The 22,082-nt window shown below is 38.4% G+C and overlaps 1 protein-coding gene across 1 annotated transcript in view; it reads right to left on the bottom strand.

Moving 5' to 3' along the window:
- Positions 1-22,082, bottom strand: part of FREM2 (FRAS1 related extracellular matrix 2) — a 196,017-nt gene that overhangs the window by 105,441 nt on the left and 68,494 nt on the right. Inside the window, exons 3-4 of the mRNA XM_010360807.2 lie at positions 11,672-11,818; positions 6,412-6,642 (exon numbers count right to left, since the gene is read on the bottom strand). Coding sequence (XP_010359109.2) covers positions 6,412-6,642; positions 11,672-11,818 — 378 coding nt within the window. The remainder of the gene's footprint in view (positions 1-6,411; positions 6,643-11,671; positions 11,819-22,082) is intronic.

Raw genomic sequence — 22,082 nt, forward strand, 5'->3', positions numbered from 1 at the left:
GTGGCTCATGCCTATAGTCCCAGCACTTTGGGAGGCCGAGGCAGGCAGATCACTTGAGGTCAGGAGTTTGAGACCAGCCTGGCCAACATGGTGAAACCCCGTTTCTACTAAAAATACAAAAATTAGCTGGGTATGGTGGTGCACACCTGTAATCCCAGCTATTTGGGAGGCTGAGGCAGGAGAATCGCTTGAACTGGGGAGGTGGAGGCTGCAGTGAGCCAAGATTGTGCCACTGCACTCCAGCCTGGGTGACAGAGTGAGACTCTATCTCTAAATAAATAAGTAAATGAAGTGAATCTTTTGGTAATCTTCATTTGAATGATTAAATGTTTTTATTTTGTAGATGGAGAAACTTTCAGAAAGTTTTTCATGACTCAAGTTTTATTTTGCACCTTTTTTTCTTATCCACTACTCAGTGTCAGAAACGAAGTGCTACATTTTTACCAAGTGTTTGAAATTTTTTGTTTGCCTTAAGATGATGACCCATGCTTCACACTGATAGTTTTTTAAAAAATGTTTGACTCACTAAAGCTGAAGCTCTCACATGCCTGCTTTATCATTTCTCTGTCATCATCTGCAGTGTACTATCATTTCATTAATTCTGGATCTTGAATTTTGGCACATTCACCTAAAAATATCAGCTAGCCAGTGACCTCCTTATGTCAACATTGACAGTGTGTAGAATTTCAAAAATAAGAATGAATGTTTGGGTTTCATATTGTAGTCAGCCTATGTCATCTGAATTCTATCATATGAAATGGATTTGGCTCATTCAGAATACACATTTTTGCCTTTTCTTTGTACCCATAAATACTAGGTTTTTAACCTTTAATGTTAAGTTCTACATTCCTTTAAAAATGTGTTTATTCTCTATTAAATATTATATAGCATTAACCTGCCATGGGCCCACCAGAAATGATTACAGAGATCAAATATTTAATCTACTAGTTCCTGGCCATATTTTGGTACCATGGAAATATCAGAAGGACTCAGTTTCTATCAGAAGTTGGCAGACATTTCAAGTGTACAAAGTAAATAATTACATACACTGTTACAGGCTCTAGATACCTTTGCTAAGTATTTGTATTCAAATACTTCTATATTTGAGGTTGTTTTCTCCCAATAAATGTACATAAAACTCCATTTACTCTGGCTAGAAATTACAAAGTCAAAAAAGAATGGGATCTTTGTATAAAATAAGACGTTTTAGGTCTTGTATATTTTCCCTTAACAAAAATGGAAATGTTTCACATTAACTAATATCTACATACTTTAAAGAGCAAGGAAAGATAGTGTAATTTCTGACAGCTAGGGAACTTAATACACGGAGTTTAAGAATCTCTATCTTAGAAGCCTTTCCTTCTCTCTCAAGACTGGATACTCCATAGATACTCCTTCTATGGGCTCTAGTTGCTCTTTTATGAGGGCACATAGCATTCTATATTGTTAATTGTAACAATCTAGGGGAATGCAATCACCTAATTACATGATTAACTTCAAGGGTTAGTATGCCTTCTTCTCTACTACCTAGATCCTAGCAGCATTCCTGGCATAGAGTAGGTGTTTAATAAGCATTTGTCAAATATGCAGATACACAATGCAGGGGCTGAATTGGTCTTAATTATTTTCTTAGAATGCTTAGTTTTATTCACCTATATAATAAATTCGAGGCTTAATATATAATAGAAAGAGAAAAGAGAAGAGCATAAGAAGGGAAGAAATTACTTTGTTGTTTTCATACACAAGTAAAACAATGTCACGGTGATAAGTTCACTGATTAATTATGATTTGGGATATTACTTCTTTTCTAACCATGTAAAATGATAGAAGACTATAACTCAGGGAAAAGAAGAGCTCTAGAAGGGGAAACAATATATATATTTGAATATATATTGTTTAGGATCATTATATTATATATATACATATATATATTTTTTAAATACTGCCTCTGGCACTTATTAGCTGGGTGACTTGGGGAAAGTAAATTCCTTGACCCTCAGAGATCTTTGTAAATTGATATATAAATCACAGAGTTATAAACATAAGGTTTAAATGAGATAAGTTTTCAAAGCTCTATTTCTCAGATTCCTCATCCAGAAAATGAGTTGTGTTTCACGAACTTTAAACCCTTCCCAGTTGGAACTTTCTATGTGCATATTAAAAGAAAGAAGAAGCTGTGTGTGGTGACTGATGCCTGTAATCTCAACATTTTGGGAGGCCAAGGAGGACCACTTGAGGCCAGGAATTCAAGACCAGCCTGGGCAACATAGTGAGACTCCTGTCTCTGCAAAAAAAATAACCAACTAAAAAAATGAAGAAACAAAACAAAACAAAGAAACACTTATCTGGGCATGGTGGTGTATACCTCTATTACTAGGTGCTTGGAAGGCTGAGGTGGGAGCATTGCTTGAGCCCAGGAGTTTGGGGATGCAGCGAGCTATGATAGTTCCACTGCACTTAAACCTGGGCAACAGAGTGAGATACTGTCTCGAACAAAAAGGGGGTGTGGGGAGACTGTAGAATCAATCTCAATGAGTGACTGAACTCACTCTTTACATGAGGGTCAGCTCTATTGATCGCAGAACCGTGGTTCCCAACCAGAGAGCCACAGACACTTGGAGGCATGGAGGCCAGGGGTGGGGTATTACAGTACATCTATGAGGGCACTGAGTATCGGACCAGGTTAAATAAATAATCAAGCATATAACTGTAGTGATACTTTTTCAGTGATGTAGATGCTGATGTATTAAATAAAATACATAGTCATTTAAAATCTTCACATATGTAACAACTATATAATTTTAAAAATATATGAATAGACGGCATTGGAAGAGCATAATTATAAAATGTGAGAAGCCAGGCATGGTGGCAAGAGCCTGTAATCCAGGCTACTTGGGAGGATGAGACAGGAGAATCGCTTGAACCCCGGAGGTGGAGGTTGCAGTGAGCCCAGATCGCGCCATTGCACTCCAGCCTGGGCAGCAAGAGTGAAACTCCATCCAAAAAAAAAAAAAAAGTTCTTTTTGTCATATAATTTTGGAACTAATGCTCTAAAACTTGCCAAATATAAAATTGAAAGCCTCCAGCTAATAAGTGCCAGAAGCAGTGTTTAAAATATATATATATATATATAATAAAACTAAACAATATATATTCAAATATATATATATTGTTTCCCCCTCTAGAGCTCTTGTTTCCCCTGAGTTATGGTCTTCTGTCATTTTACATGGTTAGAAAAGAAGTAATTTCCCAAATCATAATTAATCAATGAACTTATCACCATGACATTGTTTTACTTATCTTGTATATGAAAACAAGTAAAATGCCTAAAATGGTTCATATGTCTACAAGGGACTGAATGAGAGAACACATATAATGTGCTAAACACAGTCTCTATTGCATAGTAACTGCTCAATGGATTTCAGTCGTTACCATTATAAAGTATTGAGGAAAGCATAGACTTACATGTGTTTACATAAACTTGCTAATAAGTAAAACCAGTTCCCAGCCTAAAATAAAGCACAGTTGGTTATTCCCTCTTCTAAATTTCACAATACTGTTCATACCTTGTTTTATCACATCACATTCTGCTGTGACAAGTTAAAGGGCTCTCTTTCCCATCCCCTGTGGTCTTTGACAGCAGAGATTCTATGCTATTATCTTTGCATTCCCAATATATAGTGCTGAACCCAGCACAAATATGAGCTGCACAAATTTTTTTTTTTTTTTTTTTTTTTTTTTTTTTTTTTTTTGAGACGGAGTCTCGCTCTGTCGCCCAGGCTGGAGTGCAGTGGCCGGATCTCCGCTCACTGCAAGCTCCACCTCCCGGGTTCACGCCATTCTCCTGCCTCAGCCTCCCGAGTAGCTGGGATTACAGGCGCCCGCCACCTCGCCCGGCTAGTTTTTTGTATTTTTTTAGTAGTGACGGGGTTTCACCATGTTCGCCAGGATGGTCTCGATCTCCTGACCCCGTGATCCGCCCGTCTCGGCCTCCCAAAGTGCTGGGATTACAGGCTTGAGCCACTGCGCCCGGCCGAGCTGCACAAATTTTTAATGCATGAAAACAAAACATCCTAACATGTCCTAGAATGAATATGTAGAGGGAGAGCTTGTAGGCATAATGGCTCCTGGGGCAGGTGAATTTATATGCAAAGAGCTGGAGAGACAGTACAAAAGGAAACACAGTTTTTAAATGGTGGGGAAAGTGATCCTTTGTTAGGAAAAAAAATTACTCAATTTCTTAAAATGAAATCTAACATTAGATTTATGATATTAGAAATAAGAATATTTGCATTCTGCTTTATGTTTTATAGAACTCTTTCATAGGAATGCTGTAACATGATAATTATTACTTTTTCTGATTTTGTGCATTAGGAAACTTTATTAAAAGCTATTTTATTTTAGGTCGTACAACTTGAAATAGAGTTGGGAAGCAATGTCAGGTCTTACAGTTTCAAGACCAATGGTCTTCAACAAGGCACGGAGCATACCAAGCATTATGGAAGACTTGTCAGTTATCCAAGGATTATCATGACTTGAAATAAACAGGGCTGAATTTTATCTCCAAAATTCTGAAACAACTTAGATGATCAATACATGAAATGAAATTATGGCAAAGTTTCATTTGGTATAGCCTACACTAAGAAAAGATTATATAAGTGGGGGGCTGTGCATGTGGGGTGTGTGTATGTGTTTTGTTCGTTTTTAATATTCTACTGCTTAGATCTATCATGGGTGCTGAGCGTCACTCTGAGCTTATAAATAGGAAGGCAGAAACGAATTCAAGTGTCTTATTTCTTCAAGTAATATGGCAATTGTACTAGTTGGGAAATAAAATATCAAAAAATGGCTTCCAGTTTTAACTAATGAGTCAGTTTATATGTATTAAAGCTGACCTGGGCTTGTTTAAAAGAGAAAAGCTTTATTTTTCAAGCATATATGCAAAGTTCAAGACCAAAAGAAAGTTTAATTATTTATCTCTGGATAATGTAGATAAAATTAAGTAAATGCTAACTGTTCTTTAATGAAAATTACAAACATAATTGAACTTCATATTTAACTAAAGGCAGAGTTGTTAGTTAAACAAATGATGTCAGAGCTCCAATTTTCTTACTCATTTTCTTTAATTATGCTTAGTCGTTTAACACAGGGATTTCCACACAGACTCTCTATTTCACGGACTTTGTAGATTGTATCTTTGCAAACCATTTAAGAGTTTTCTGATTGACAAAATAAAGTAGGCTGGAAGTTTAAAAGAAAGTCATGTCTGGCTTCTGACAGGATATTAGCTTTAGATGTTTCTACAGGGTTTGTATAAATGCCAGCCCTCAGAAAGCTATTCAATCTTTTTTTCTTTTTCTTTTTTTTTCTTTTTAAAATTTACTGACTAGATCAAGACAAGCCAGGACTGTAGAAGTATGACAGGGGGAAGAAAAAGGTCAAATTACACACAAAAGCATTAAGGTTCACTTTTACCAGCATCAGCCAAGGTGTGCATTGACAAGAAAATGTAATCTGACAGAAATTAACAGCAATGATTCAAAACACTGTGTTCACTACAAAATGGGGGTGGGTGGGGTGGGTATTATGCAACAAATGTGGAAACATATGGCCAAATAAAAATTTTTGGCTGGTAAATATATAAAGAAATCTTGAATAATTAAAAGTAATATGGGGAACACATTAATTCAAGAATGATCTCATACTCAAGCCGTTTGTTTCAAAGATACATTAAGACATTTAAAGGACTCCAAAAAGTGATGAATTAATTTAAGAAAAATGACATGAGCAGTATTAAATGATAGACTTATAATAACAGGAAGAACATGTTGGTAATTCTACGGGTAGTTCATTTACTTGGAAAAATATAGCATCCCTGGCTGGGCACAGGGACTCATACCTGTAATCCCAGTGCTTTGGGAGGCTGAGTTGGGAGGATAGCTTGAGGCCAGAAGTTTGACACCAGCCTGGGCAACATAGTAAGACCCAGTCTTTATAGATGATTTTATATATATATATCATATATAAATAAAATTAAATATAAATATGTAAATAATTTATGTATATAATAAAATATTTTCTGGTAATATGAAAATTGTACTAGCTGGAAAATATATATAATTATATTTATATATACATAAAATCTAGTAATACAATTTATATATAAATATATAAATATTTATATATTATACATATTTTATATATATATACAGAGAGAGAGGGCATTCTTTCATTACTTTTTAGTTTCCCTCTTCCTGTCAGCATATCTGAGAATAATGAATCATTAATCTAGAAGATTCTCTCTATGGAAATTTCAAACATTGAATTTAAAACTATAAGCTATACCCCATAAGGTATTTTGTCATAGCAGCCCAACAGCAACAACATAAACCAGTTGACAATGGCTCTTACCATCTCCTGGATCGATGATCTCGACAGTGGCGACTGTGGGGAATTCCAGGGCAGCCAGCACAGGCTCTGAGAGGACCACCTGAAAGGTTTCAGACTGCTCATGCTCCCCATCACTCAGGATCCGCACTCGCCATGTGGCCCTGGTCTGGCCTGGGTTGAACTGCACTTGTTTCTGTGCTTTGCCCTTGAAGTCTCTGTCTTTTTCTGCAGTCCCATCTCTTGTGCCAATACCTTTACAGAAACATAATATCATTTTCTTAGTTTCATTTTCCCTTGGATTATTAAGATTTTCCTTGTTAACTTTTTGCATGTCATTTTATCCTGAAAAGCAAAGTTGATCCTGCTTTGACCTCATGAAATGGAAAACTGGGAATGGGTCTGATGATGAAAGTGTTTCACTGCAGGTGTTGGGTAGTTTGTGATTCTGTTCTGCTTTTGCCTCAATTACGGTTTTGCTATATATGCTTTGAGCTACATTTGGATTAGAACTTCTTGTCAAACAAGACCAAGTAAATATATATTCACATTGTACGATATCCTTACTCCTACAAGTTTATGCAATCTTAAAACTCTTCACATTTACTTTTGCATGTATTGCTGGATATTATAAAAAAAAATTCTCTAACTATAAAATATAAGCCAATAAGAAACTCCTCCATGAAAGAATTCTCTGACTCACAATCTAAGTCATAAATGGTCAAGTGGAATAATAAAAAGTGATAGTATTCTCTAAGCACTTAATAGAACTAGGGTCCTTTAAAAAATGTAATTCAGTGTTTTTCAACATGGTCACTGACAATTTTTTCTTTCTGGAACACCCCAGAATTCCATGAAATTAAATAAACAGAATTGGAGAGCTAAATATATATGGTTATTATGAGCAGTATGCTTGGCTTACTCTGGTAGTTCATTCAAGGTCAATTTCAGTTAGCTGGGAAGGTTGAAGGATCTCTGGGTCTCTAACTACATTGCAAGATGATCTTCATTATTACCATGCCAGGTACCCGAACCATAGGGTACATTATCCAAAAGCAGTGAAAACATTTAATGTCATAGAAAAATTATAAAATAGCAATGGTACTCGGACTTTTGCATCCTTAAATACAGAACCAGAGCCTCTTAATGAGTCAAGTTAATACAATAATTTTCAAATATATTTCTCTAAACCTGGGCATTTTCAGAGAAGTTGGTAAGACAGACAGATGTAAAAGAGGGAAAAATAAGGCTGGGCATGGTGACTCAGGATTGTCATCCCAACAGTTTGGAAGGGCGAGATGGGTGGATCACTTGAGCCTAGGAGTTCCAGACCATCCTGGGAAACATGGTGAAACCCCATCTCTACAAAAAAGACAAAAATTAGCTGGGTGTAGTGGCACATGCCTGTAGTCTTCGCTACTGGGGAGGCTGAGGTGGGAGGATCACCTGAGCCCTAGGAGGTCAAGACTGTAGTGAGTTGTGATTATGCCACTGTGCTCCAGCCTGGGTGAGTGAGACCCTGCTTCAAAAATTAAAAACACATGAATACATAAATAAATAAATAAAAGAGGGAAAAATAAAGTCTTGTGACTTAGATTTTTTGAATCTTGAAAATAAGTTATTTGGAAGATTTTGCATTTAATCAAAAATTATATTTTTAAAAACAATTTCTTTTGTTTTTCACACTAGAAATGAAACTGAACTAAATAAGATCCATTCAACCACAAATATTCATTGAGTTCTTCTTCCATGCCAGCCTCTGTTCTGTGTGCTGGGGCTGTATCAGAGAACAAAACAGACAGAAGCCCTTGCCTTCATAATGCTTATATAAGAGTCATTTGAATATGTATCTATATATAGGAATATATCAATGACTGCTATTTTAATGTTAAAATGAAGATGAAAACAAAGATTTTATTAAAAATATTTCTGTCTTACAGATCTCAGAAAAATAACTGACATAAATATTGCATCATATTTTTCTTTTACAGTAGCAGGTAAAACACGATTTATTTAATGGCAAGAGAAAAAAAGGGCACAGAACCAGGAATTGCAGTGCTGCATATCTTGCTGAATACTGTAGACTTCCTGATAGCTCTCTGGTTCCTCATGCACACAGAGTTGGTTGTCAACACCTCTTGGATCTACTACAATTCACTGCCAAGATGCTGATGAAAGGAATCATTCTCTCTGAGGTTCCAGAACACATGCTGCTCACTGACCCATCTATCCCCAGTGGCATGACCAGCAAAAATCTGTTAGTCTGCCTCTGATAGCTACTGCTCACTTTTCTGTTTTGTTTTCTTTCATCAGCAATGCATTTTTTTTTTAGTTTCAAAAGGGAGTTAAAAACGAAAATTGAGTAAGTATGATACAAGGAATGTCTGCTAGTTCCAACTAGTCCTCCTTCCTACATGATAGTCAAGCCATCTAATATTAAATGAGTTGCAATACCATCTGATATTAAATGAGTTGCAATACCATATCCCAATTGTTGCTGCTAAAAACATCTATTTTTTTTACTTTTGTTATTAAATGAAACTGCAATTGGATCTTTCCCTCTGACATAGAAAAATAACAAAGTGGTTAAACAGGGTATTTGTGGAATGAGACAATAGATTTTATATCCCATCCCGGCCACAAAACAGTTGTGGGATTGCAGGCAAGTTATTAACTTATCTTAGTGAAGGATTTATGAAGCACTATGGTGCAGTGGTTAAAAACATGGTCCTTTTGCCAAATCTCAGCTCTGCCCCTTACTAGTTGGCTAACTTTGGACGTATCACAGCCTCTCTATTTTCTCGTCTCATGGTACACTTCTCATGGAGCTGACCTAGGTAGGGTATTGGGAAGTAGGCCCAGCAAATAACCCAGTAAATATTAGCTATCATTGTTTCTTCATAGTTCACTACCTAACAAAGTTGCTGGTATATAATGAGTACTCAATAAAACATTTGTTGAGTCAGGGAATAAAGAGTTGATACAAGGTGTAAAAGAGATAGATAAAGTGCTTAAGGTACATATGAAGTACCTTGCCTTTAATAAATATTCAGTAACTGGTAGCATTAAGAGCTTTGAAATGCAAATACAAATGTGGAATACAAATACATATTTAGTTTATTAGTGATTTTAGTGGTTATAAAATGAATAATAATCTTTGAGAATATACATCTACAACTTTCATGTAATTCATGATTTCTTAGCTGTACTCAAGTGATACTCTGTCTTTTGCTATAATGCAATCTATCTCATTCTAAACGTCCATAAATAAAAGCAGAGGTTGTATGGGAACAGTTATAAGCAATGTATTCACCGTAGAACTTGTATGAGGCTACCCTTCATTTTAATCTGATTTCCATTCCAGGTCCTAGCATGAATTCTGTTACCATCTTCAATGACTGAGGATGTGGGCCACACACAGAAGGCTTCCCAACTTTCTGTCACCCCAGGTTACTAAGTAACCACATGAAGTGAACCAAGAAAAGCCTATGAGTCTTTGTAGAACTGCTGGTATCCCCACATTCGTAGAAAATAATAGTTCATTGAAAAAATTACAACAAAAAGAGCTCTTGTTTGACATTTTAGCATCCAGCTTAAGAAAAAAGAGGCAGTGGAGAAAAAAAATGCAAAAAAAAAAAAATTTGTAATCTTTTTCTATTGTTAACTTTCCCAGTGCTATCCAGGGGCCTGTTGTGAGTGAAAAATTAAATAAACTCACCAGGAGTGGGAACTCAGGTAAAAAATAGATAAACCTATTCTTAATAATTGGTAAGGTGCTCTGTTTTTTAGTTATGATTTTCCCTATGATTTATTTGCTATATGTTCAGGTACAAAGCAGAGTTAAGACCAATTGCTTTCTGATAATAAGACGGGATATGCACATGTGCGCAGAAAATGTGTCCCTAAAAGAGAGCGCACTAAGAGCACTCAGAATATCCTAGGCTAAATACAAAGCATGAGAAGCACAGCCAGGTGGAGGCTCATGCACAATGAAGATGGAAGCAGAGGCTGAGGGTGAGGCTGTGGGGAGACCAGCCCCCCACCCCCGCAGCCAGAGCAACCTCAAAGACAGGGAAAGTGTCTTGTGAAAACCCGGTCTTCTGAAGTTAAGAGAAAAAAAATAATTTTTAAAGTGAGGGGTAATTAATATTCAGATTCAAAACATGTCAGGGGAAATCAAAAACAGTGGTGGGGTTTTGGCTGCAGCAAAAGTACAGCAGGGTGTGTGGGTGTTGGGGAGGGATGTTGGGGGTGGCAAGGATGTGTATTTCTGTGCATAGAGGTCTACTGTTTAAGGCTCTTGAAGTTCATGGACCCGGTAAAATTTCAAAATAGTCATTTGGAGACAAGTATAGGTTGACTAACTTTTTACTTTGCCAACATTTTCCTAGATTCCTACCTTAGTTGATAATCTCACTCATTGAAATCTTTTTTTTTTTTTTTTTTTTTTTGAGATGGAGTCTCGCTCTGTCGCCCAGGCTGGAGCACTGCAAGCTCCGCCTCCCGGGTTTACGCCATTCTCCTGCCTCAGTCTCCCGAGAATCTGGGACCACAGGAGCCCATCACCACGCCCAGCTGGTTTTTTGTATTTTTTTTTTTAGTAGAGACGGGGTTTCACCGTGTTATCCAGGAGAAATCTTTTTTTATCCCATGCAAATTCCATTGGCCTAGATGTCTATAAAATATATGGTACCAAAACCAATATAATTGCTTCAGGTGCTGCCATTTTTATCAACATATTAAATATTTTATGCCAACCATATTGCTGCTTAAAAGTACCAATATACTGCCAACTTAATTTTAATCTTCTATGAAAATCAAATATGAACTTGGAGTTGAAAAAAGTTTCATTTGTTTGCTTTTCACTCTCAATTTTATTTAAAAGAAGTAAAGCAGAGGAAAATGATTAGTATTTAACGATTTACTGCTGGTTACAAAGAAAGGTCACGACACTCATGTTTCAGAAGACTTTTTATCTCATGGGTAAATTACAGATTTGCCTAAGCTCATTCTAAGATCCAGTGACATTTATTTTTATTTCATAACTTATTGTTCCTGCCGATTTTTATATCAGAAAAAGATCATCTGTACATAGAAGGCTTGAAGAGGTAAGTACTTTAACACAAACCTGTTGCTTGTTTCTTTAGCAGTTAGAGAACTTTTAAATCTTTAAGCTTGAAAACTCGATCAGTGAACTAAACTGATATTTTAATCACTGTAGAAGAATTATAAACATTTGCTAGAAAAATAAAAATTTGAGACAGAAACAAAAAATTAAACTTACTTATAAAAGAAGTTTCTCCCAAGTAGCCTCTACGTTTAAGAACAACATCTAGAAATTTGGAGTCCTCATTGATCAGGTAATATTCCTTTTCAAAGGAGATCCATGCCCAATTCAGACGAAAATGCTGGTTGGTTACCTTGTTTCCACCTTGAAAATAAAAAATTAAAGCCATAAATTAGTGCTTTCTTGAATGAGTGATCTTAAAAATTCCACAGATTAATGAAGCAACATTAACAATCAATACAGCTACTTAGTTTGATGCACAACCCTGGAATATGTACATGGAAATACAGCTTACAGTTTAGGGACTGTTACACATAAATTCTATCGCTGACACAATTCTTCACAAATTCCTTGATGTTTTAGGAGGGGAAGTAGGTAATGGGTAGGAAGTGCACAACTACCAGAGGCTGTTTAGTTTAATCCTAAAACTAAACATCCAACTTGCAGGATAACTCACTTCCCACAAGGTGCCGCTGGAAAGCAACTTTTCTAATCAGAAGGCTGCAAGGTTCCTTTGTGATGTTCTAAAAAAACACACACTTCACAAATACCTTTTTCTGGTTCACGGAGCAATTGGGTGGAAGGTTTTAATTATAACCACCTAAGGAAAAACAAATATCCCTTCTCCGCCTCCCTTCCCCGCTATATTCCACTCCATTCCTTAGAGCAAATAGACAGTTCTTTTCATTGACTGCCATTCCACTCTGAAGATAAGGTTTTCCCCTCCCATCTTCCCACCAAAATGGAGCTGGCTGCCTATCAGGAGAAAATAAACCTTGTGTGTGATCTCTCTAATGTGAAAGCGACTACGTTGGCTAAATGAAAGGAAAAATAGTTATCAGCTGATCGATCACTCTGCACGCATCCCTCTACTTCTTTTGATCTACACCAAAATATTTCAGAGTAAGGTGAGGTTTACAAACAAAGGCATCAGTAATGCCTTTTAAGTCTTTCTGAAAGAGGCTGTGGAAAAAAAAAAAAAGCCCAAGTAACAAACACAACTAGAGGCACAATTTTCATTCTAGTTTCTTCTCTTTACAGTTCACAAAGAGCTTCACTACAGAAAAGGAAATGAAAGAGGAAAATCTCAAAACTTTAATAGATGCCAAAAAAGTCTACACAAGGGAAAACGTTGAGTGAAGACATGAAAATATGTACATCTTTGCTCGAACTTTTAAAAACTAAAAACTGTAGCAACTTTGAGCTATCAACGTAACGTGTACTAAAGATTAAAGAGAATACACCGTACAACTGCGATTATGTAGGGAAATTGTTTTCTTGTTTACTGTTGTTTGACTTTCAAATTAGCACAAGCCTTCTGGACAGCTATGTGCCAATGTGTGCAAGGGGCAAAAAGATGGTTATATCATTCAATCTTGTAGCTCCTTCTGTGGGATTTTTGCTTTAAAAGAAGCAGAAATGTATTTGCAAGGAACTATTCATTGCAATATTTTCTATAATAACCCCAAACCTTAAAAACCATCTTATAGTATATCAAATCAACAAAATGTGATTCAACTCCTAAACAATAAATATTGTTGGAACACCGAAAATACTTAAAAACACCACAACAAATCGTACTGATGCTGTGAACGTAGCTTCGTAAAATGAGGCATGACACAGGTGTAGCTGCTTGGTGTTTTAAATGATGGGATTATGGACTTTCCTATTTTTAGTTAATTTATCAACTATAAAATATAAATAGATTGGGGCCGGGCATGGTGGCTCACGCCTGTAATCCCAGCACTTTGGGAGGCTGAGATGGGTGGATCACCTGAGGTCGGGAGTTCGAGACCAGGCTGACCAACATGGAGAAACCCCGTCTCTACTAAAAATGCGAAACTAGCCAGGCATGGTGGTGCATGCCTGTAATCCCAGCTGCTTGGGGAGGCTGAGGCAGGAGAATCGCTTGTACCCGGGAGGCGGAGGTTGGGTGATCCGAGATCTCACTATTGCACTCTAGCTTGGGCAACAAGAGTGAAACTCTGTCTCAAAAAAAAAAAAAAAAAAAAGATTGGAGAGCAGGAATTTTGTGTAAGTTTGCCAGTTTAACAAGGAAACTCATTCCACATTTTGCCCTGATGAAACTTACTACGCCTAATGTCTGCCGCACCCTGAGTGCTGTTCTGGAGAGGAGAAGCCATGGGCTAGGAAGCTCCTCAGAACTGGCATCCAAGGCCCACCTACATCACTTTTAGCTGCTGTCTGACTCTGACCAAGTTACTTCTCTAGATCTCTCTGTTTCCTTTTCTGGAGAGTCAAGTGAGGGTGATGCTAATTAGCACCTGTGATTTCTTCGAAGCCTGGCTCAGATAACTCATATACACACACAGTACTCTGAGATCAATAGTATCATTCAACAAATGCAAGCTCCCTCTGCCCTGCCGCACCATGCACGCCCAAGCCCACCCTGCAGGCCCACTGCTGGACTACTATTCGTCTGCCTGACACCCACCTGTGCTCATTTCTCCTTTGCCCCGCCTCTTGCCTACAGTGTTGCCCACATCAAGTGGACTTTTCTTTCTTTTTCTTTTTTTTTTTTTTTTGAGACGGAGTCTTGCTCTGTCACCCGGGCTGGAGTGCAGTGGCCGGATCTCAGCTCACTGCGAGCTCCGCCTCCCGGGTTCCCGCCATTCTCCTGCCTCAGCCTCCCGAGTAGCTGGGACTACAGGCGCCCGCCACCTCGCCCGGCTAGTTTTTTGTATTTTTTAGTAGAGACGGGTTTCACCGTGTTAGCCAGGATGGTCTCGATCTCCTGACCTCGTGATCCGCCCGTCTCGGCCTCCCAAAGTGCTGGGATTACAGGCTTGAGCCACCGCGCCCGGCCCAAGTGGACTTTTCTTTGCAGATTTCCAGGTTCATCCTGACCTACCCTGATTGTTCCCCTTGCGCTCTAATCTGCCCATTTGAAGGTCAAGCCAAGATTCTTGCAGCTCCTGGGATGTGCCACCCTCACTCTTTCCCTCACCCCTGTCCTCTTGCCTAACATGAGGACTGCTATTCTTCCTTGGCTGACACTTCCCACTCCTTATGGCTGCTCTATCTCCCTCCTGTGTGAAGCAGCTGCAGCTGCTCCAGCCCTCTCATCTCTTTGTGATTCTGCGGCTGTTCTCTTATTGATTACTCTGTATAGTTGTGCACTTTAGTGGGTATCCTCTCATATTTAATTGTATTAATTTACTAATTGTACTAAATTGCACTAATTTACATCAGTAATTGAGAGTACCCCTTCTTTCATTATTGCCAATACTTGTTCTCATTGTTTTTAAAAATATTTTTAAGAATTATTGTGTTTATGTTTCATTACTTGGAACATCATCTAGAAAGTAATAGAAAAGATAGAATAATATGCAATTGATTAAATTAGTACATAAAACAGCTCTGATTTCAAAACAAATTATTAGATGAAAACACCTTTATGCCACACTCCTGTCCACTTTAAATTGCGGTCCCAGCAAGCCTAGGTTTCATTCCAAACTTCTTGTCATGCTCTCCCAAGCCTTTTCTTGTCCATTCTAACACCCATATCTTCACATCCCATCCCTTCAACCTAAAGAGAAATATCCAGCCTCTCACATCCAACCTCTCACTCTTTTCTGGACAAAGGTGGCTGTTTTTGTATGTGCTATGTCTTCTGCTCAGGGCATCCTCAGTTTTCCTACTCTCCCTGGGAATCCCTATTCCTCTACCTTTTAACAATTCTTAGCTAATTTGAAGATTTGATTCTAACCCTTTCCTGAGATATTCCAGAAAATATCATTCTCTTCTAAATATGGCACATTTTAAGAGTATCGAGTCGATGAGGGCTTCTCTCTTCAGTTTTTATAAAACAGCAAGCCTAATGCAAACTTCAGCACTGTCTACCGCTTTATTCTGATGAATTTTTCTCTACAGTACTTTCCAAAATCTTATATCCTACATATATTTACTTTTTTTTTTTTTTTGTCATTTTCTGTGTTCTGCCACTGCAACACGTGATCCAGGAGGTCAGGGAGCTCATTTTACTTATTGTTAGAAAAATGCCTATTGCATCAATTAGAAACTCTAATGTCTTGGTTGAAAGTTCTGTGGTCCTTCATTTATTGAGCAATATAAATTTTCTATGTAAATATAACATAAATTTTCTATGTAAATGTAACATGAACAGTAATTGGTTTAATGACACCCTTTCTAAACTGTTGCATACTTCTTGAAAGACTTTAAGTGATACATAAATGTGAATTATTGGAATTTGTGTTTCTCTAAATGACACTTTCAGGGATTATTGATGACTAATGGGCTATTTAACCCTTCCATTCCCTTTGTGGATGGTTTTAGAGATACCTAATTTCGTCTCTACTTAAACATCTGTAAAAATTATTTCCAGGTTTGTGCCTATGTTCTGAAAGGACGAAGGTGCCAGGTTGCTGGTTAGTCAGAGGTTTTGAATGACACGTAGCTGAACAGTTTGCTAGTATTTCATATGTACAACCACCACCTTGAGATTATATTTCAAAATACAATGCAGAAAAAATATAAAGAAGCTTTGATTTGTAAGAAAGGGAGATGGTCCAAAGTAACTATTATAGAAAATTCAGAAATCCCACTAAAACTGGGATTTTAAACCAGAGCATATAAATTAAATAGATATTTAACTAGAAAATATGAAGTCTATAAAGCTTAACCCTGAATGGAATTAAATACTACATAACTCTTCTGAACCTTACACATGTGAATCAGATTTGGTTTCAGAATTCATAAAAGCTTAGGTACTCACTTCTTATGCAGGAGGGATATAGAGATTTGAGGAACCAAGCTGTAACTTATTGTAACTCCCTTTACTAAAACTGTGACCTTGTATAAATGAACTCTGTATTTTATTGAAAGAATAGAAAGATATTTTATTTACTAATTTGTTACCTATCACGTAAACTCCTCTAAAACCTCAATTAATGGAAATAATAAACGTTGACACTTAAACAAAAGCTACAGCTTACTGAATGTGAAATTATAGATGAAGTTAAATAATGTTAAAAACTGACAAATTTTTACTTAAACAAAATTCATTGCCTTTCTAAAATAGATGTTATCATTTATGATGCACAAGGAGCTAGTCTCAGCACCTCATTGGAAAAAAATTAAAGTCCGTGACTCATGTCATAAATCCACACAACAGGTGCCTGACAGCTGATAACCACACTCCCAAATGCTCTGTCTTCAAATCCTGACACCAAAGCCATTAAGGTTTTGATGAAAAGACCTCTTTTGAACTTATCCAGCTGGTCTTCAGATTTCTTCATTTTCTTCAATTCCAACTCAGTAGTTTTTCTTTTTTTAGAATAACAAAGAATACCGAACTCCAATTAGCCCTCCCTAAAAGCTCAGGGCTGCCTGATCTCTCTAAAGACAAAGCATTTAATCTTCAATAATATGAAACTAGTGCCACAATTTTGACTTGTATTTGATAAAGGGGACATGTCCATTTAGCTTTGACAACAAATTTCTTCTTGGAGAATCGTTACAAATAGAAAATATTGTTAGTAATTTCTAGCTTGGTAAAATCTCATTTGCCCAGAATAAAGTTCAGCTTCAAAGCTGAACTGAAAAGCAACTATACAGAAATTTTTAAAAGCTGGATGTAGTCCTTTAAATCAACAATAGATATAGATATTTATATGAGAAAAGATTAAGATAATAATACTATTACCTACTTTATTGGGGAAATTAGATCATTTGATTTTCATTATTGTCTTAGAGACATGGTCTCCCTCTGCTGACCAGGCTGGAAGGCAGTGACACTGTCACAGCTCTCTGCAGCCTCAAACTCCTGGGCTCAAGTGATCCTCCTACCTCAGGCCCCTGAGTAGTTGGGACTATAGGTGCAAGCCACTGCACTGGGCAGATAATTTGATTTTTAAGCAGATTTTTAAGAAGTCTTGTTCTCTTAGACAGTAAGGACAGTGATTAGCAAACATGCAGCTACCATCCGAATCAATGCTAGTAATTATGGTGCAAATCTAAAATCAAAGTTAAAATAAGGGATTAATTTCATTGCCATTTCTGTGATAGGGTGATCTTCTCTTGAAATTTGCACTGCCTTAGAATCTTCCATAGGAGAATCTCCTTGAGCTTGTGGAATCCTGTTCTCTGGCCCCTAAAGTCAGACTGACTTCACTCTTTGCAGAAAACCACCTGGTGCAGAGCTGAAGCCGACTTGGCTCTTCCCCTGCCCCCAGGGGCTGGCATTCAACTGCAGGAGATGGCACAGGCACCTAGATAATGTGCACAAACTAGAGCCTGGCAAATGCTGTGAGAGGCACTGATAATGAGCTGTGGGAGTTCACAAGAGTGAGGGATTACTGTAGCCTGTGGGGATCAAAGACAAATTCGTGGAAGAGATAGTGTTTAAATGGGGGCTTAAGTACAGGGTGGTATTTAGACATTTAGAGAGATGGAGGGGAAGGCGTTCCTGGAAGATTAGGTATAAGAAGAGAGATAAGAAATCCGGTGGAAAAAAAAAGGAACTTCAAAGAATTCAATGTGGTAGGCACTCAGGGCATTTACTAAATATTTATTTCCTTCTCCTCCTATTTAAGAGATTGGATATTAGAGACAAAGAAGGCGAGGTCAAGATACATCTGCAGCCCACCCTGGATCATTGAGAGGTGACTCAGGCACCGAGGGATGACAAGCTTTAGACTACTTGATAATTTCAATATTGATTAGTCCAATAGTAAGGTATTCAAGAATTGCTGCTTATGATAATTGTTATATCGTTTTCTCCCTTCCTTCTGAACACTCCCTCCTCACCATTTCCATTGCCTAACACATTCTGAAAACAAGGCAGCACAGCATAGGGGTCAGATCCACAAAGAAATATGGAGATTTGGTAGAGAAATGTAGAGAAAGAGGAATGGGGCCGGGTGTGGTGGCTGGCACCTGTAATCCCAGCACTTTGGGAGGCCTAGGAAGGCAGATCACCTGAGGTTGGGAGTTTGAGAGCCTGAACAGCATGGTGAAACCCTGTCTCTACTAAAAATACAAAAGTTAGCCGGGCTTGGTGGCAGGTGTAATCCCAGCTACTCAGGAAGTTGAGACAGGAGAATTGCTTGAACTTGGGAGGTGGAGGTTGCAGTGAGCCAAGATCACGCCACTGCAATCCAGATTGGGCAACACAGCGAGACACCATCTCAAAAAAAAAAAAAAAAAAAAAAAGAGGAGTGGCATGACAAAGACCCAGGAGGTAGAGGGAAGCAGGCACAGCACCACGACACACGTTGGTTTCCATTGGACACACACGGCTTGTAGTGATCTTTTGGGCCATTTTTAGGATAGGCATGTACAAACACAAAAGAATAAATGGAGCTATGATATCTTAGAAACTGTCACACAAACTACACTGAACTGAGATCAAGTATGGATTATTTCATACTCTACTCAATATTCTTCCATAGACAGATAAGAAATGGCCAGACTACATGGAGGTGGAGATGGAGGCTGACAAATATATCAACGTTCACCTTACAAGCCATGAGTATCACAATCCACATTACTATGTGTAATTTTGTTCCTGAGGACACGATATGGTTACATATATACCCACCCTAGGTATATAATGTGGGTATATAATGGGTATTTGCACACAAGTTTCCAAAGACTGAAATTCCTATTCATCTACTATGCAAAAGACTAATATATGGTTGATTCTCATTATTCCTGGATTCCATATTTACAAATTACTCTACTCATGAAAATGTATCTTAGCCCCCAAATTAATACATGTGGTACTTTTGTGATCATTCTCAGACATGTGCAGAGGGGCATCAAAAAATTCTCATCACCTGACACTCGGTGCTTTCCTGTTTCAGCTCTCATGCTGTAAAGAAGTATCCTTTTCACAGTTTTTTTTTAGTGCCACATTTTCTATATTTTTGTGTTTTTCATTGGTGATTTTGCTATTTTTAAAAATGGTCCCCAACCGGCCAGGCACAGTGGTTCACGCCGGTAATCCCAGCACTTTGGGAGGCCGAGGCGGGGGGATCACCTGAGGTCAGGAGTTTGAGACCAGCCTGGCCAACATGGTGCAACCCTGTCTCTACTAAAAATATACACACAAAAAAATATTAGCCGGGCATGGTGGCACATGCCTGTTGTCCCAGCTACTTGGGAGGCAGAGACACGAGAATAGCTTGAACCTGGGAGGCAGAGGTTGCGGTGATCCAAGATCATGCCACTCTATCCTGGTCGAGAGAGTGATACTCTGTCTCAAAAAAAAAAAAAAAAAAAAAAAAAAGGCCCCCAACCATAGTGCTAAAGTACTGTCCGGTGTTCCTAAGAACAAGAAGGCTGTGATGGGCCTCTCAAAGAAAAGTTGTGTGCTAGATAAGTTCTGTTTGGGCTGTGAGTGCCGTGTTAATGAATCAACAACATATATCTAATAAGGTGTCTTTAAATAGAAACACACATAAAACAAGGTTACAATTGATTGGTTGATGAAATGTGACCAGAGGCCCATAGAAACCTAATCCTGTATTTCCCCTAGGAGCAATGCTTCAGTATTTGCCAATTCAGTATTCACTGTGATTTTACAGAAACCTAACTATGCTGAATAATTAAAATCAACTGTATTTATTCCGTAAAAGTCACAATAGGTTATTCTTTGGGGACACACAAAAAAAAGGAGCACAGAAGCAGAAAAATGTTTACCCCACATACATTTTACCTCCCTTTAATCAATCCCTTTTCTGGCATATGCTCAGGAGTGTGAATTGAAAGGAACCCTCACTGCATGCTCAGATGGGCAGCTCTGGCCTTCCTCCAGCCTCTGTCCCTGGCCACAACAATACTAGGATGTAGACACAGCTGTGGCTTGGGAGTGAAGGGTGTACTGGCTCCTGCATGGCTACCTGCTGTAATTTGAGGGTATACAAAGAAAATTTGTAGGATTGTTGTTAGCCTATAGGAAAGTGATATACACGGGATGAATTCTAATGAAGAATCACTCCTAATCCTACTAGAGAATTTTAGGATAATTCATTCTAGGATCTCGGTTTAAGCAACAGCCCCCATCTGGGGTTCCCGTCTTCTTATGCTTAGATGGGAAACTGGAGTGACAGACCTCATGGAAGCTGATTTTCTCGGGCTATAAAGGAGCCTGTGGAGAGAGAACTTGTGGTAATGAAAATGGATGTCAGGCAAAACAATGGACTCTATACAAAAGTTTAATCATCTGAGTGTAGGGATTCAAAATGTAGTGTAAGTTTTCTCATCTCTAATTCTTGCCCAGGCTCCTGGATGTATTTTTGGATTCCAGGGAAAGAAAGCAGCTGTGGACATTTAAAGAGATGCTTAATTAGTCTCTTTTTTCACACCAGGGGCCAAGCAGCACACTTTTGGATACCCTTTTCCTTCAATAGAGAATAACGGAAAAGATCACCACACAGCTATGTGACCCACCCCTGGGGGTTCCTGGGGCCACAGGGAGGGTTCCTCCTATGGAGGAGCTGGGCATAGCTGTGATAGGATTTCTAGTAGAGCTGTGCACTGTGATAGGATTTCTAGTAGAGCTGTGCAGATGTTGAGCAACTTGGCTTACTATGGAGAACATCTATCCTTGGGGCAGAAGTAATATTAAAAATAATCTTGACTGGCTGGATGCGGTGGCTCATGCCTGCAATCCCAGCACTTTGGGAGGCCAAGGCAGGCAGACCACAAGGTCAGGAGTTCAAGACCAGCCTGACCAACATGGTGAAACCCGGTCTCTACTAAAAATACAAAAGTTAGCGAGTGTGATGGCGCATGCCTGTAATCCCAGCTATTCAGGAGGCTGAGGCAGGAGAATCACTTGAACCCGGGAGGCGGAGGTTGCAGTGAGCTGAGATCATACTACTGCATTCCAGCCTGGGTGACAGAGTGAGGCTCCATCTCAAACAATCATCATCATCATCATCATCATCATCATCTTGGCCAACCAGTGGCACGGGCTTTGGCCAATCAGAACTGGCATAATATAGGCATTGGACAATCAAAACACACAAAAGAGAAACCATAACACTCACCAAAAACAACTGGAACTCAAGTGTAGGTATAAACTGGCTGAATTCAGCTCAGCCTTGGGGACACTGAAAATGCCTGCAGAGGAGAGCTGGACAGATTGAGGACCAAGGTCAGGGTGATTTTGATAATATGCACAATGCATCTCACAGCAACCCTGCAATTTAGGTATTTCCACATTCTATGCATGAGGTAAATCAGTGTCAGATTAAACTAGCCACTTTACATTCCCAGGGGCATAGTATGTGGTAGATGTAGCATTCAAGTGCAGCCTGCTAATATTCTTCCTATACTTCCTCTGAGTCTTCAGATGATGACCTTTAGGTGACTATCCTATTTGCAGGCTACTCTAGCTTAATTCTAATTTGCTTAACTT

This window comes from Rhinopithecus roxellana, chromosome 18 (assembly GCF_007565055.1).
Source record: "Rhinopithecus roxellana isolate Shanxi Qingling chromosome 18, ASM756505v1, whole genome shotgun sequence".
In the NCBI taxonomy this organism is placed as follows: domain Eukaryota; kingdom Metazoa; phylum Chordata; class Mammalia; order Primates; family Cercopithecidae; genus Rhinopithecus; species Rhinopithecus roxellana.